A 17,761-nucleotide genomic window follows, 5' to 3' on the forward strand; every position below is an offset into this window, starting at 1 on the left:
ACACCACACTGGCTCTCATTCCAGGCTCCACATGAGGGAAGCTGACTAGAGGAACAGGGGGTTTCACTAAACCTCTCCCCCCCCCCCCCGGTTACTGGGGGTGTTGGCTGGTAGCACATGGATGGCGGGAGGAGCAGGACTCCACCCCACCCCAGTGGGGACCCAAAGCAGCCTACGTCGTTCTCCTCTCCTCTATTTTATCCTGACTGGCCCAAGGACACCCAGCAAGCTTCCACAGCAGAATGAGGATTCGAACCTGGGTCTCTCAGATGCATGCCCAACACCCCAACCGCTACACAACACTGTGAGCTAATAATGTACTAAATGAATTAATGTCTCGGTTTTAATGATTTTTGTGCTGGGCCTATTTCAGTGCCATAGGCTGTCTGGTAAGCTGGTTTGAGCCACTTTTAAAGGGGTGGGAGGAACCAGGATATAAACATTTAAATAAATGCATGCACTCTCTGCTACCTTTGTGTGCGTGTGTGTGTGTACTAGACAATCTCCAGTGCAGGCCAGAGGTTTCTGTTGTTGTTGTCTTTTCCTTCTCTTTTCCCTTTTAACTTGACTTTCTTCCTTTTGTGCCAACTGCAGCTTAGATGTTTGTCTTGTTACAAAAGAAAGAAAGAAAAGGAGAAACAGAAAAATGATCAGGAGCCTTAAAAGCTGAAAGGCCCATGACACCAATAAAGACTTGGCAGAGATGCTGAGGCTGATGAAAGAGAAAAAATGCCACTTTCAAATTAGCAGATGCCCTCCAAACCATTATACAGTGCAATGTTAAATGGGAACAGTTCACAGCAGTGCATTTCATTTCCTTAAATGAGACATACAGCCAGTCTCTTTTTGACGTGTGATGTTAAATGCACATTAAATACAGGGAGAGGTTTTCTCTGGTGGGGTGGATGGAATTGTTGTGTCTTAGAGGCAGCAAGAGAACCTAATGGATGGTCCTGATTAGACACTATCTAACTATCTAACTATCTACAAGGAGCCCCGTGGCGCAGAGTGGTAAGCTGCAGTACTGCAGTCAAAAGCTCTGCTTATGACCTGAGTTCGATCCCAACGGAAGTCGGTTTCTGGTAGCCGGCTCAAGGTTGTCTCAGCCTTCCATCCTTCCGAGGTCGGTGAAATGAGTACCCAGCTTGCTGGAGGTAAAGGGAAGACGACTGGGGAAGGCACTGGCAAACCACCCCGTAAACAAAGTCTGCCTAGTAAAAGTCGGGATGTGACGTCACCACATGGGTCAGGAATGACCCAGTGCTTGCGCAGGGGACCTTTACCTTTATAACTATCTACAGCTGTGGTTTGGAGCGGTGGAGTCTGATCTGGATTTTATTCCCCACTCCTCCACATGAGTGGCCGAGGCTAATCTGGTGAACTGGATTTGGTTCCCCACTCCTACACATGCTGGGTGACCTTGGGCTAGTCACAAGTCTCTTGGAGCTCTCTCAGCCCCACCTACCTCACAGGGTGTCTGTTGTGGAGAGGGGAAGGTGATTGTATGCCGGTTTGATTCTTCCTGAAGTGGTACAGAAAGTTGGCATGTAAAAAACAACTCTTCTTCTTGACAACGGAGCGGTCTTCAGAACGATCCTCTTTGAGGGAATGGAAAACATGCTTCATGATTGTGGGGAGGGGTTGTTCATGTTTATTCTTCCTAACCTGCCCAACCAGCAGGCCACATAAATTATTATATCTCGGTTGGTGGAAGGTGCCAAGTGGAACATAATGGAGCGACTGCCTCCAGCAATCGTGTCAGCCAGAACACAACCGGGAGTGGGAGCCAGGCTGGCTCAGGCCGTACAGAGAGAAGAGATCTGTGAAATGACAAGAGCCTCCTGTTTCGATTTTTCTGAGTGACAACTTAATTTGCCGTATAGGAATAAGACCCCACTTCACCAGCGGCATGGGTTTTTCCGCAGCGTCTGGCCGTCCTGGCCAAAGGGCTTCCCTTTGAAGCTGCTGTAACTGGTTCATGAGGGAACAAAGCTCCTTGGAATGGTCAGAGACAGCTTGCCAGTAGGCCGTACTCTTATACTGACAGCTCAAACGTGGCTTTCAGATATGAAGAAGGAGGAGAAGAGTTGGTTTTTATACCTCGCTTTTATCTTCCTCTTTTAAGGAGTCTCAAAGCGGCTTACAATCGCCTTCCCTTCCTCTCCCCACAACAGACACCTTGTGAGGTAGGTGGGGCTGAGAGAGTTCTGAGAGAACTGTGACTGGCCCAAGGTCACCCAGCAGGCTTCATGTGGAGGAGTGGAGAATCAAACCCGATCCTCCAGATTAGAGTCTGCCACTCATGTGTAGGAGTGGGGAAACCAACCCGGCTCTTCAGACTGAGTCCGCTGCTCATGTGGAGGACTGGGGAATCAAAGCTGGTTCTCCAGATTAGAGTCCACCACTCCTAACCACTCTCATGACATTGGGAGGGGCCATGGCTCAGTGGTCGCCATAGGTCAGCTGTGACTTGACAGCAACAGACAGAGAGACAGAGAGAGAGAGAGAGAGAGAGAGAGAGAGAGAGAGAGAGAGAGAGAGATGGATGGATGGATGGATGGATGGATGGATGGATGGATGGATGGATGGATGGATGGTCTCTAGGGAGCACTATAATTTATTTATATTACCTATGGGTGTTGTCGTCACAGCTGACTTTTGGCGACCCCGTAGGGTTTTCAAGGCAAGAGACATTCAGAGGTGGTTTGCCATTGCCTACCTCCGCGTGGGCTGAGAGAGTTCAGAGAGAACTGTGAGTGGCCCAAGGTCACCCAGCAGGCTTCATGTGGAGGAGTGAGGAATCGATCTCGGTTATCCAGATTGGAGTCCACTGCTCTTAACCACTACACCATGCTGGCTCTCATATGATCTGTATTAATTAGGTGGAATGTTTCGCCTGTTTTTCTCCTACTGTTGACATTTACTTCTTGAATCTCTCTCTCTCTTTCTCTCTCTCCCTCCCTCCCTCCCTCTCTGCCACTGGAAGGCAGACTGCTAGGAAATGTTTAAGATCTGCACATGTGAAACTGGTTTATTTTCCCAGCTCTGCTAACATTGTGATGGTAACTAATGAACTCTTTCCTGCGTAGGTTGGCTTATGGCCTATCGAATGCTCAGAGAAATATAGGTATACCCATACCTCACTGCAGAACAATCTCGATTTCCACACATGCCTCCTTTACCTCCAGTAATAACTGATCTACATTTGCAACAGACCATGGTGATTTTTTTTCCCTGCACTGGATTCACATGGGAGGAATTTGTATGTTTGTTTTCCTACAGAGGGGGGAAACACAGGGGAAGGGGTCGTGGCTCAGTCTGTAGAGCATCTGCTTGGCATGCAGAAGGTCCCAGGTTCAACCCCCGACATCTCCAGTTAAAGGGACTAGGCAAGTAGGTAATGTGAAAGCCCCTTCCTGAGACCTTGGAGAGCCGCTTCCAGTCTGAGTAGACAATAGTGACTTTGATGGACCAAGGGTCTGATTCAGTATAAGGCAGCTTCATGTGTTCATGTGTTCAACAGAGAGAAGAAAAAGAGAGAGAGAAAAAAAACTAGCATGCCTGGGAGATCAGTCTTGCCTATTCCCCTTACATGCTAGATTTCTGTATGCATAGGGTTATTTTTCCTAGGGGAGCATTCACACATGAGATTCTTCCCCCGTCCCATGCAGTCTGAGCAGGAAAAATTGCCCCATTGGACTTCTATTGCATGCAGAGATCAGCTCACTTTCTGCCAAAAGAATCATGACCAAGATGATGTAAGTTCCAGCCTCTGGCCTGCTCTTGTTAAATCTTTGTGTCGATAAAGGCTTTGCGGACATACATGGATAGAAAGACAGAGGGACCTCTCTAACAAATGACCTTTCCAGGGTCACTTGGAGAAAGAAACTGCAGACTGAGAAATAATTGCTCCCAAACCCGCACTAACCTTAAAGCCCTCCTTCCCTCGCAAAAAAGGGATTTCACCTTGGAGACACTAGAATTCTGGCACAATAAGGTCGAACGGATGCTGGTTAGTTAGGGCCCATCCATCCATCACAGGAACGGGACAACATCTGGAAGCAATGCGGCGGAAAGGTACATCTATGCGCACAGAGGTTCAACAGTTAACGGATCGGCTCTTGTCTCCTTGCAGATCCACCTCATGTCAATCTGTCGGTCGAACCTCAGCCTGTCCTGGAGGACAACACCGTGAAGTTTCACTGCTCGGCCAAAGCCAACCCTGCCGTCACCCAGTACAGGTAAGATTAGCCGCTCGGGGATGTGTGCTTTATGGTGCCCGCCACAGGTAAACTCCTTGTACCGACAGTGTTATTTGACACATGACTGCTTGGGGCTGCTTCGCTGGAATGCCGCTGAGCTGACTCGTTTGTTGCATAGCTGGAACATTTGTCCCGATAAAAGCGTGTGGCTGTCTACAAAGAATGCACTGCTTCTTGAAGGCCAAGATAGTTAGGACATGGACGGGTGTGGCTAGGTGGGGGTGTCACTGCAGTGGCGACAGCTGCGATCCCATGGCCAGATTCGAACCTAGGGGGTAGCAGGGGTGAGTGGAGAAATGGGGGAAGGGCGGGATGAAAGAGCAAGGGCTTGTCTTAGAGCTGATTCAGCTGTCCCAAAGCAGCAGTGAGAGAGGGAGCATGAAAATCATCCCCTTTCTCTCCCTTCTCAGCTTTATGGCTGAGATTAAGTGTCACATCTTGGTATTCTCTCATTTTGAGAGTTGGTGTTTGGGGAGGGGCCGTGGCTCAGCGGTAGAGCATTTGCTTCCCATGCAGAAGGCTGCAGGTTCAATTCCCCAGCATCTGCAGTTAGAAGATCTCAGGCAGCAGGTGTTGGAAAAGGCCATTTTCTGCCTGGGATCCTGGTGAGTAAATAGTACCAACTGCATAAGGCAGCTTCATATGTTCTCACCCCTTTTGGTCTTATTCAAAGGGGAAAATGCATTCTCCTAGTGAGGAAATAGAGGGCATGGAAGATACAGTTTGGACAGGATGCAGAAAGGACGAAGGAACGGCCCCAGACATCCTTGCGTCTTCTCTTGCTGATTTTTAAAAACAACTTTAAATTGCTCTGCCACCTGGGATTGGCACCTGTCAGTACCAGTGGTTTGGTAAACATTTGTGTGTTGGCTGCAGCTTTATAAAACACTTATTCTGTGATGGTGCGAGCCAAAGAATTGTCATCAGTTTTTGATACGTGCAATTGAATAGATGGGGTACAGAAGTAGGATTGCCTTCTACCTGAATGCAGCAGACATGCACCGATTTCCCCAGGCTGAGCAGATGAGCCAGTTACAGACCTGCCAAATGTTGCAATAGAAATTCTTTGTGTTGATGATGTTGTTATACAGTAATGGGCTCCAATTGTCTCAGCATTGTGGCCGTCTGTGCCATTTGTCGAAGCCGCCATTCCGCGCACAGCAGCAAGTTCTCGATCCAGCACGCGGCGGCTGTTTAGAGAGCCCTGGCAGCGAGCTAGTGGAACCATCTGCTTGGGGACGTTGTGAACAGAACGCACGCGCGCGCCGAATGAACATTCTGTTACGGGGAGGCTTGCTTTATTGCATGTTTCCCGCATAATCTTTTACATGCCGAACGCTACAACTTCATTAGCTTCATTTGATTACAACTTTGGCTTTGCTTCTAACAATTGCGGGGGGGGGGGGGGGGCTGGAAGAAGCTGTTCAGCGCGATCGGTAGGGGAGTCCCAAGTTTAGCCATTCCATGGGACCTTGATAGGATTCAGACATTATGCCGCTTCAGGTGACACATTCCGTAGTCACTCCCCTACACATGATAGGGACCAAGGCTGGTCTCCTGGAAGGCAGGTATCTCCACACTCCCTTTCATCAACAACTATGCCCATGCAAAACAGAGAAAGTGGAAACAATAGAACATGTTCTGCTGCAATGTCCCTTCTACAACGACATAAGATGGCAGTGCATTCTCCCCGTATTGTCATCCTTTCCTGGGAGATCGGAAGAAGCTAATGTTTCCCTTCTCTGAGCAGACTCCTCTCAGGAGATAACCATTCAAACAGCCAAATTTTGCCTCCGTTCTAGTGGGATTCATAAATGGCTAAGTGAAAACCTTTCCCCATAGAAGATCTTCCCTTCTCTTCTTCAAATCATCCCTCCCAGAATCATCAACTTTTATTATTTTATTTTATTATTTTAACCCAACTTTGATTTTTATCCAGAGCTGATTTTGTATTGAAATAAAACTTGATTGATTGATTGGCCAAGGATGGAGCAAGGGTGTGCCTGTGTTCCTGCTTGCCCAGTACACCTGATCCACCTCCAAAGATCAATGTAGTGGCTTCACTTTCAAATCCTGCGAACTATTCAGGGGAGGGGCAGTGGCTCAGTGGTAGAGCATCTGCTTGGCATGCAGAAGGTCCCGGGTTCAATCCCTGGCATTGCCAGTGAAAGGGACTAGGCAAGCAGGTGATGTGAAAGACCTCTGCCTGAGACCCTGGAGAGCCGCTGCCAGTTTGAGTAGACAGTACTGACTTTGATGGACCAAGGGTCTGATTCAGTATAAGGCAGCTTCATGTGTTCATGTGTTCAAGGAGTTTGTGGTTAATTTATCATAGACTGTCCTCTTTTTGCACTGCCCCTTTAAGGGATCTGAGGATAACAGCTATTATGTCACATCTCAGGGCCTTGAGAATCCCCCACCCAATCCAAGCACTAGAAAAGCTACTTCCGTCTCTCGATGTTGCTGTATCCCAGAGGTCAGTTCCCCTGGAGAAAATGGCTGCTTTGGCCATTGGACTCTATGGCATTGAAGTCCCCCCTCTCTCCAAACCCTGCCCTCCTCAGCCTGTACCCCCAAAATCTCCAGGTATTTTCCAACCTGGAGCTGGCGACCCTAAGTGGCAAGCAGCTCCTGCCTGCTCTCCTGACAGTCTCCAGGGTTCTCTAGTGGTGGTGGCATGTGCCCTCAAGTCAAGACAACTTATAGTGACCCCTCTTGGGGTTTTCAAGGCAAGTGATGTTCAGAGGTGGTTTGCCATTGCCTTCCTCTGCATAGCAACCCTGGACTTACATGGTGGTCTTCCATCCAAATACTTACCAGGGCAAACCCTGCTTAGCTTCTGAGCTCTGATGAGATCAAGCTAGCCTGGGCCATCTAGGGTCCTCTGGTGCCTCCTTTATATAGCCCCCCCCACCCCCCAGTCAGGAATGTGTATGCTGCAAAATTCCTGTTCCTATTCAGGCGACTTCCATTCTGAGTTGCCTGAATCACTGCCAGTTGCCCCAGGGGCTGACCCGGTGTGTTCTCTAGGAAATACACCTTGTCCTTCAAAATCTCCCTGTCCAAAATCTGTAAGTTCTCAGGGTGATTTTTTTTTCCTGCACCCCTACTCTCCCCAGAGTAAAAGTATAAACTGCTGCCTTCTCTGTGGCTTCAATCTCACCTACAATTTCCATGGGTCTTTTGTCCACAGATGTCTGACTTCCCCACCTCCCTCCTCCTGCAGCAGCCCCAAATGTTGTTCTTGGGGGGGTGGGCATCAGAAGTCTGCTTGTGGGTGGCCCCATTGCGACTTTTTCATCCTCATAGAGGATTTACTGTTAGATAAAGCGATTATATGTCTCAAAGTTGCACATTGTAAATAGAAGGACAATATAAATTTTGTTTAAAAAATGCTGTAAGAAATGCATGGAAGGACCAAAACACCTTAGCGTGATAACATACAGAAACAATAACAACAGAAAACGGGCACACTCGTTCTCATTTAGTAAAATACACTAATGAAATAATTAAAGTGGCGTAGATAACTAGAGATGTGACTTGACCCTTGCCAGGACAATTACCAGCTGCCTCACGTAATTTGAACCAACTATTTGAGTGGTTTGAGTTTATTGACTTAATCGTTTAGGTTTGCGAGATTTAGAATGATTAAAGGACAGTATTCTTTAAAGTAGTTCTCTCACAATAGGCTGTGCTTTTAAGAAAATTGGTCTAGGCTGTGAATCATGAGAGTTAAATGGAACCTGTGTATTCAGAGATTGCATACCCCATAGTACAAAATGCTGGGGACAGACAATAAGGTGGGGACTGTTGCTTTCATGCTGAACATGTAATCCGGCTGGCCACTGTTGAAACAGAAAGTGGGACTAAATGGATCTTAATTTGATCCAGCAAGGCAGCTCTTTTGCTTTCATGTTTGTGTTCAATTACAGGTGCCCTGCTTCTGTTTTTCATTACGTGATAACAAGGTTGCTTGGGACTCAAGATGGAACTGTCTTCTTCAATCCGCCCACTGTGTGTGCAGCAGGATGATGCCTGTTTGTTTAATCTCAAACTGGCAAAATGGAGGTCGCTTGTTCTACCACCATCTTTTTACCCTTATATCTAATTGTCACTGTTGCTCTTATGCAGATCACAAAATCTGTACCGCAGGACTGTTGAGGTCTAGGATATTTATTTCTACAAATGGGCGGGCGGGGGGCTAGGGCCCACTTTTTCAGGAAAATGCAGTTAGTTACCAAAAATATTTTCAAGGTAAAAACCATGAAGGAAAAGGAGAAAGAGAAGAAGGAGAGTTGGTTTTTATACAAGGTTTTTCACTACCTTATTAAGGAGAATCAAACCAGCTTACAGTCACCTTCCCTTCCTCTCCTTACAACAGACACCTGACATCTTGTGATTTAGGTGGAGCTGAGAGAGTTCAGAGAGAACTGTGACTAGCTCAAGGTCACCCAGCTGGCTTCATGTGTAGAAGTGGGGAAAGCAACCTGGTTCACCAGATTAGAGTCTGCCGCTCATGTGGAGGAGTGGGGAATCAAACCCGGTTCTCCAGATTAGAGTCCACTGCTCTTAACCACTGCACCACGCTGGTGTAGAAGAGTGCTGATGTGCAGATGCGCAACAGTAATGGAGTCTGGACGGCATATTAGACAGGGGTTGTGATCCAAAGTGTCTTATGCACATACGGTGGCAATACTCACCACAAACAGGCAAGGAAGGGAAGTGACAGGGGCCTCTGATTGCCTCCCCCAGATTATTTAGAGAATCATTATTTAGAGAATGTTATGCCACCTCTCCAGGGAGCCTGCCTGTTTAAATGTTTGCTTCTCCTCCTCTTTCACATGGAAGCATGAAGCTGCCTTATACTGAATCAGACAATCGATCCATCAAGGTCAGCATTGTCTACTCCGACTGGCATTGGCTCTCCAGGGTCTCCAGAGAGAGGTCTATCATATCCCCTTCTGCCTCATCCTTTTTAACTGGAGATGGCAGGGTTTGAACCTGAGATTTTCTACATGCCAAGCAGATGCTCTACCACTAAGCCACAGCTTCTTCCTCTCTTTCACCATATCAGGAAGAATGGGAGAAGTGAGTGTCTCGACAGGAACAGGGAGGAAAGAAATGGTCAGTGGGGAGAGAGAATTCGAGGCAGGCAGGAGGGAACATGGGGCAGGCAGAGGGGAGAGGCAGAGGAGGGTAAAGAAGACCAGGTGGCAGGAGATGCCCTCTCTCTCATGAGTTTTCATAGGATTATTGGATTCTGTGCACTGCATGAACACATGAACACATGAAGCTGCCTTATACTGAATCAGACCCTTGGTCCATCAAAGTCAGTATTGTCTACTCAGACCGGCAGCGGCTCTCCAGGGTCTCAGGCAGGGGTCTTTCACATCACGTGCTTGCCTAGTCCCTTTAACTGGAGATGCCGGGGATTGAACCCGGGACCTTCTGCATGCCAAGCAGATGCTCCACCACTGAGCCACACCCCAACTCAGAGGAACCAGTGAGAAATGAAATGAGGTTGCATCAACCCCAAAAAAAGGACTCATCTAGTTCCTTAGCATGTTCAGGAAAGAGGTTGCTGTACCAAGACAAGCCTATCCCACAGTTCCCCTGGAGAAGGCCTGATCTTTGGCACGTGTGGCCCAGCAAAGAAGTGATGGCTGCCATTGCCATTCTAGCATCAACCGTTGTTGACTTCTCGCTCTTGAGGAACCTTCAGTAATTTTCCTTTTGACAACTCGGTAGCCATGCGTTCCAGTCTTCTCCTCAGCACAGTGCTGTTTGCCATGCAGCAGCATCCCAGAGAGCGTTTGCACTGGTGTTTGCATCAAGAATCGAGGTTCTTAATTGGAGTTTATCCATGTGCATCGGAGCATTAACTCCAAAGGTCGGGGCTTGTTAAAGAGCTGCATCCGTGAGCTATGCAATTTGAATCTTGGTGCGGCAAAATATCTATATACATGTCATAAAAAGTCCTCGAGCTGCCGAAGTGGCTGAACTTTCTGCAGATTGTGTTGGATGCTGCAGAGATACCGCCCTTGATACTTAACGCTGCAGGCTCTCAACTCACCTTCTTGGTAGCAGATGTTTAGTTCTGAGGAAGAAGAAGAGTTGGTTTTTATATGCCGACTTTCTCTATCACTTAAGAAAGAATCAGACTGGCTTACAATCACCTTCCCTATACTTCCCCACAACAGGCACCCTGTGGGGTAGGTGGGGCTGAGAGAGTGTGACTAGCCCAAGGTCATCCAGCTGGCTTCATGTGGAGGAATGGGGAAACCAACCTGGTTCACCAGATTAGCCTCCACCACTCATGTGGAGGAGTGGGGAATCAAACCTGGTTCTCCACCGCTCTTAATCACTACACTATGCTGGCAAGTGTCTATGTGAACAGGCTGGCAGCAAGCAGGCAGGGAGATTGGCTGACTGGGGTGCAAAGGGTAGCCAGGGTAAGCTGCCCATCTTGAGGGAATATCAGATCTGTAGATATTATGGTGGGCAGTGACATGGGATTGTCTGCCTGGTGTCACCAGAGTCCCACGATCAAGGGACAGTGTGGGGAAGCTCCACCAGCCACAGAATAAACCACAAAAAGAGATAAACTCTTCAAAGTGGTACTCCAGATTTCCATACTGGAGAGACAGTAAGGGCAGGGAAGTACTCGTTGGTTTTCCATTCTGTTCCCTGCTGAGATCACACTGTGCCTCCACTATTTTTGCTTCATTGTTTTCTAATGTCAAGTAGAGAATGCAGTGATGGGGGAATCCAATGATATGGGCATAGTTCTTTTAAAATCACCTTTAAATATGCTGCTTCATCCAGCTGTACGAATAGACAGCATTGCTAACAAAAGCCCATGTTGGTTAGACTCAAGACCCTCCACTGACTTTGCAAGTGTCATTTCTGTTTCAATGGAATATCCAGCTGAGACTGCGCCTCTGCTGTACTTGGGCCTCCCTAGTCTTGGGTCACAGATAACTGCTTCTTTCGTAAGAACATAGCCTCCCTTCAACAAAGAATTGACTATACCTTCTTGAACACTGCGGGCAAGGACAAGAGAATTCTTTGATAATAGACATCCTAGCTAAGGTTTGGCAGCTGACAATAGGGTTGCTGGATCCCAATTTAAGATTAAAAAACCCCAATTGGCCCTGAGCTGGATGGCCCAGGCTAGCCTGATCTTGTCAGATCTCTGGAGCTAAGCAGGGTTGGACCTGATTCATATTTGAGTGGGAGCCCACCAGGAAGTCCATGGTTGCTACACAGAGGCAGGCAATGGCCAACCGCCTCTGAACATCTCTTGCTTTGAAAACCCTGCAGGGTCACCATCAGTTGGCTGCGACTTGATGGCACTTTCCATCACCATCTACATTTGACTCCCTACCAGCAGCTAATAGAGTTGCTCCCACATGGAGGATTTGTTCTGCATTCCCCTCTGACCACAAAAGCAGAGCATAGGGACCCCCCACAATGGAGCCTCCATTGCAGCTATGAATGCCTTTGCATTTGCACTGTCGATAAGAGCACATTGGGGAACCATCCCTGAATGGAAGCAACCAAAGTCTAGTCAAGTATCTTGTCAGATAAAGGCCTTGTTTAAATTCAGTTTCATTATTCCATGGGCAAATAGATGCAGGTACTATGACACTCTCATATATGTCACTGGCAATCCACGCTGCAAGAGAAAATCAGGTTCTTCTGACCATGAAGAAGAAGAGTTGATTTTATACCCCAGTTGTCTCTACCTTTAAGGAGACTCAACCCGGCTTACAATCACTTTCCTTTCCTCTCCCCACAACAGACACCTTGTCATGTAGGTGGGGTTGAGAGAGTTCAGAGAGAACTGTGACTAGCCCAAGGTTACCCAGCAGGTTTCATGTGGAGGAGTGGAGAAACCAACCTGGTTCACCAGATTAGAGTCCACTACTCTTACCACTACACTATACTGGCATGCTGGGGCAGGTAGCCTACATTATTTGCTTTCAGAGTGGTGGAGAAGTGACTCATCCCATGCACTTCAAGTTCTCCATGTTCCATTTACTAATGCACACTTCCTTCTCCCCACTGAATGTGAGCAAATGGTTTTGTCTAAAAGCAGCTCTCCCTCTTCAGTTCCATCTTACGCTCATGCAGACGCGCACACACTTAAATTTTTACATTGGAGAGTATTTACAACGGCACCTCGGCCCTTCTGGGGATAGGTTATCATGACCTACCTCCTGTTAGGATTTCATGGCGTAATTAGGGCACTCCTGGAAGGAGCCATTCCTGCCGGCTGCGAGTTTAACCCTCGGTTCCATAAAGCGATAATTGCATTTTGAGTTACAAAGAAGAGTTATTAATTTGAGAAGTCAATTACCGTCAAGGTTACAAATCGCTCTGTGTTCATATTTATCACAAACAGTGGAGGCAGAGAGGAGGCAGAGGCAGGTAAAGAGTTTGGTGAAAGTAGCCGAGGGAAGTGGCGCGAAAGCATCCGTCCAACCGGCACGTTCAAACAGAAGGCAAATCCTTAGTCGGTGAAAACAAAGTCAGCTTCGTAGGAAGGGTTCACGTCTTCAACGTGAAATTTCCCTAAGCTTTGCAACCACCCTGTAAGATGGCCCGCATTTCTTAGCACGGCTGTTTTGCCAGGGAAGCCCTTCCCGTATGCACTTGCCTGTCACAAAACCCTTGCATGTTGCAGGAAATCCTGCAAAAAGTTTAAAGGTGTGCACACGCAGTCCCTCGGCGAAGAGCGTGTGCTTGAGCATGACCCCCAGTGTCCCCTTGTAGCTGCATGCTTGTCAGTACCAAAGCTAGATTAACTAGCTAGATTTATACCATCCTTCATCCGAGGAGTACAGGGTAGACTGCGGACTCTCTAGCTATTTTCTGCTAGCAGGAGCCCTGTGAGAGAGTGGCTGCTAGGAACCCCTATCTCCCTGGATCTCATCTAACCGTACACCACAGTGGTTTGTGGGATGTTGCTAATATTCTTGCTGGAGGAGTCCTGGATGCTGTGGCTGTGGCTCAGTGATAGAGCATCTGCTTGGCATGCAGAAGGTCCCAGGTTCAATCCCTGGTATCTCCAGCTAAAGGAACCAGGCAAGAAGGTGATGTGAAAGACCTCTACCTGAGACCCTGGAGAGCTGCTGCCTGTCTGAGTAGACAATACTGACTTTGATGGACCGAGGATCTGATTCAGTATAAGGCATCTTCATGTGTTCATGGGCCACACTGTCTATTCCCACATAGCTTTGGAGACAGGGGGACTGAGGCCAAGAGAGAAAATTTGTCTAAGGTCATTGAGTTTAGCTAATGCTCAAAGCGAGATTTGAACCAGTGGTTTCCTGATTCGTAGCCACTATTCTGCACTAGTTCTGAACTTGTATTGCTGTCTGGTTATTTTTTACAAGTCGCACAAATGTGCCCATTTAGACTCATTTTACTTATTTGTTTAGATTATTATCCTACTCTTCCCCTAAAGAGCTTGGGGTAGTGTTCATGATTCCCCCCATAATCATCACAACAACCCTGTGAGGTAGGTTAATCTGAAATAGAATGATTGACTCAAAGTCATTCAGTGAGTTTCATAGTAGAGCAGAGATTTGCACCCCGGTGCCCATTTCCAGTTACTAACCAGCACCCCACATTGTCTCTCTTTTAATTTTTTTTCACTTGTAAAATAGATTCTCCTTCCCATCCAAGCTGGGCAGTTTCTTGCCTTTTTTACAGTATAGAAAAATAAGGGAAGACGGGGCACCAAGAAACCTAAAAAAAGAGACAGCTGTGGACTTCAAGTTAAACAAAAATTATAGTTCACTCAAAAGGGGGGAAAGCAGTTGTATAAAGCTGTTTTATAAAGCAACCAATCGGGGATAAGGAGATTGTACAAAATCAGGAAGGAACCACTCAGCAAAAGGAAAAGCATCTAGAGAGGTTCTCCAGCGCACTCCAGGTAATCCATGCATAGTCAGAGCCGAATGAAACAGGTGCTTATTTTGCTACTAGTTGGGTCTTGGCTGCCTGAGGAGCCTCCTGGCTATCAGTGGCTAGCTAATCTCCATGGTTTTTCATCTGAATGGAGCCGGCATCTGCGTGCCGTTGATTCTCATCAGCCGGGGACAAATTCATTTTCTGCTTCTAGCATAGCGCACTCTTCAGCTCCTCGGATTACAAAGTGCTTATTGCACAAGGCAGGCCCAAGGAGCTGAAACAGCTGCTCCAGCTAGATAAGGAGATGGTTGCGGCTTTCCGAACCATCCAGAAAGCATCCTTTCCTGCTTGGGCTGTTGGGAAGGGGAAGGAGGAGTCGGTGTGGACAGAGGTGTCCTGAGAATGATAGCGGTGGAAGCTGGAGGCAGGTACCACCACTCCCCAGCCTTCAGAAAGGCATAAGGTATGGCATAGATTTACACAGCTCGCAGATCATATCTTTCAACACTTTTTGGGTGAAAAGTGGCGTAATTGCTTAACTTTGCATGAAACCGCAGCTGAATTTGTGAATGTGTTTATTCCAAAGGGGTTTGGGGGGCTGGCACACTGTCTAGTGAATTTTTTTTGGAAGTTTATGTCTAATCAAGTATGTTTCTCCCCTACCAAAAAGCAGTTAACAACATAAGAAAGGCCATGCTGGATCAGATCAAGGTCCATCAAGTCCTGCAGTCTGTTCACACAGTGGCCAACCAAGTGCCTCTAAAAAGCCCACAAACAAGGCAACTGCAACAGCATTATTAGGGTTGCCAGGTCCCTCTTTGCCACCTATGGGAGGTTTTTGTGGTGGAGTCTGAGGAAGGCGGGGTTTGGGGAGGGACTTCAATGCCATAGAGTCCAACTGCCAGCCATTTTCTCCAGGGCAAGCACAAGTTCCTCAGAAGAAGCCAAGAGCTCCATTTATCTCAAATGCATGTGACATGGTTCACCAGCTGTGACTTACTACTGGCAGCAGAGCCTCATTATGCCCCTTTTAGATAGAGTTGCAAACCTTCAGGTAGTAGCTGGAGATCTCCTGCTATTACAACTGATCTCCAGCCAATAGAGATCAGTTCCCCTGGCCTCTTTGGCAATTGGACTCTTTGGCATTGAAGTCCATCTCCTCCCCAAAACCCCGCCCTCCTCAGGCTCTGCCCCAAAAATCTCCAGGTATTTCCCAACTTGGAGCTGGCAACCATAATTGCATGTCTCCTGGAGAAAATGGCTTTTTTGGAAAGTTGACTGCATGGCATTATACCCTACCAAGGTCCCTCCCCTCCTCAAACCCTGCCCTCCTCAGGCTCCCCCCAAAAAACCTTCCACCAGTGGTGAAGAGGGACCTGGCAACCCTAGCCCACCACCTTATAGCAGAATTTCAAAGGTGCCCACAGACTCAAAAAAGCTGGGGACCCCTGCTCTATGGCATCATACCCCTTCCCTCCCAAAACCCCACCCTCTCCATGCTCCACCCCTCAAATTTCCCAACCCAGAGTTGGCAACCTTATATGGAACACATTCACCTGGAAATGTGGGATACCCCTTCATGTAAGCCACCTTCATCTCCATAGGAATCCGTTGTTTGAGTTAAAAACCTGGGAAAAGAGCCAGCCAAGGTGGCCCTGGAGGCCCAAGCAGGCAGGAGGCCATGGGAGGCTGTTTGCTCTGTTTTCTTTCATCCAGGATTTCACACATCGGCGCTCCTTTAATCTTTCATTTATTCATTTGCCAGAGTTCTGTTCCAAAGTGCTTTTCTGCAAAAGTTTTCAAAGTGGCCTACAATAAAGAATAGCACTGATACAGCACATTTCAGAGGCAAAGAAAACATCACTTGATAGCTCTGATGAAGAAGAAGAAAGCAGCATAAAGTATTGGGCATTAACAGCCAATGAGACATGAGCAGGAAACATGGGGGGGCGGGGGGGAGGAGAGAGGATATAACCATGACAAAACTGAGCTCAAATACTCCTTGCATTACAGCTAGGGTTGCCAACCATCAGGTAGTTACAATACAAAATAGGCACCTTTGTGCCAATACCAAATGGTTAGTAAAACTGCAACGGAGTCTCCAATACAAAAGTAGCAAACAAGTCTTATTAGTTGGTTCTTGTAGGTTATCCGGGCTGTGTAACTGTGATCTTGGAATTTTCTTTCCTGACGTTTCGCCAGCAGCTGTGGCAGGCATCTTCAGAGTAGTAACACTGAAGGACAGTGTCTTATTAGTGCTTACACATAAATGACATCAACAGAATGATCAGTTCTTTCACTCAGTTCTCAGTTCCACAAGGGATACTCTAAAGTGCAGCCTCGTGGAACTGAGAACTGAGTGAAAGAACTGATCATTGGGTTCACTTTTTGGAAATGCTTTTTTGATTGGGGCTGAAGAAAAGACTTGAAACGGCCGTCTCCCATCTTTTCCCAAAAAGCATTTCTTTTGGGACTGCACCTGTTATTGGACTCTTTGAAGAAAAATTAATACATCCTTGGAAGAACATGGCAGTTGGTGCACAAAGACTGCACTTAATTTAAACTGTATATATTGTATATAACTTTGGTTGTACCTATATGTATTTTTCACTCTGTTCTGTTGATGTCATTTATGTGTAAGCACTAATAAGACTTGTTTGCTACTTTTGTATTGGAGACTCCGTTGCAGTTTTACTAACCGTCAGGTAGTAGCTGGAGATCTCCTGCAACTACAACTGAAGAGATCAGTTCGCCTGGAGAAAATGGCCACTTTGGCAATTGGACTCTATGGCATTGAAGTCCCTCCCCTCCCCAACCCCTTCCCTCCTCAGGCTCCACCCCAAAAACCTCCCGCCGGTGGCGAAGAGGGACCTGGAAACCCTAATTACAGCCTTATTGGAAGCTAAAGGTCATAAAACTCAGCTCTTGGAGTCAGCTGCTATGGTTATGGCCCTCTCTGCGCACGATATTATTGTCCCCCTGAATATTGCTTTGCACAAACTGCACAGAAACAGGGTGTCAATATCTTCACTCAAAATGACTAAAGGAGAAACTTTGTTGGACCGCTGCAAGAAGCCCAGTTTGCAATCCCTGTTCAGCCATGATCGTTTCCCAGGTGGCCTTTGGCAAGATATTCTCAGCCTCACCTTATCACAACATTGAATTAAGGAGAAGTCCAAAAACCTTCCGAAAGTACATAAAGCATGCTTTTCCTGGAATTTCTTCTTTGAGCCGCCGTGTCGAGCAGCTTAAGTCACATAAGACCAGTACCCAGAAACGTCCTTCATTTTTTTCAAGGACTGCTAACTCAAGATCTTTCCATAAGGATCTTGCATGTTCAAGGTTTTTTTGTTTGATTAAAACTTCATATTGAGATCTAAGTTTTAAAAGATGAGGCCTCATTGTTACTTCGTCTCACTTGTCTCATAGTTGTGGTTATTTCTTTCTTAAGCACCTTACATTCAGGGTCATACCAAGAAGAAGAAGAGTTGGTTTTTATATGCTGACTTTCTCTACCACTCTATCCTCCCCCCACAACAGACACCCTGTGAGGTAGGTGGGGCTGAGAGAGTGTGACT

The 17,761-nt window shown here is 47.1% G+C and overlaps 1 protein-coding gene across 1 annotated transcript in view; it reads left to right on the forward strand.

Moving 5' to 3' along the window:
* KIRREL3 (kirre like nephrin family adhesion molecule 3) overlaps positions 1-17,761 on the forward strand; it is a 370,228-nt gene that overhangs the window by 190,920 nt on the left and 161,547 nt on the right. Inside the window, exon 8 of the mRNA XM_056860874.1 lies at positions 4,136-4,241. Within this exon, the coding sequence (XP_056716852.1) occupies positions 4,136-4,241 (106 nt within the window). The remainder of the gene's footprint in view (positions 1-4,135; positions 4,242-17,761) is intronic.

Source organism: Euleptes europaea, chromosome 14 (genome assembly GCF_029931775.1).
Source record: "Euleptes europaea isolate rEulEur1 chromosome 14, rEulEur1.hap1, whole genome shotgun sequence".
Taxonomy (NCBI): domain Eukaryota; kingdom Metazoa; phylum Chordata; class Lepidosauria; order Squamata; family Sphaerodactylidae; genus Euleptes; species Euleptes europaea.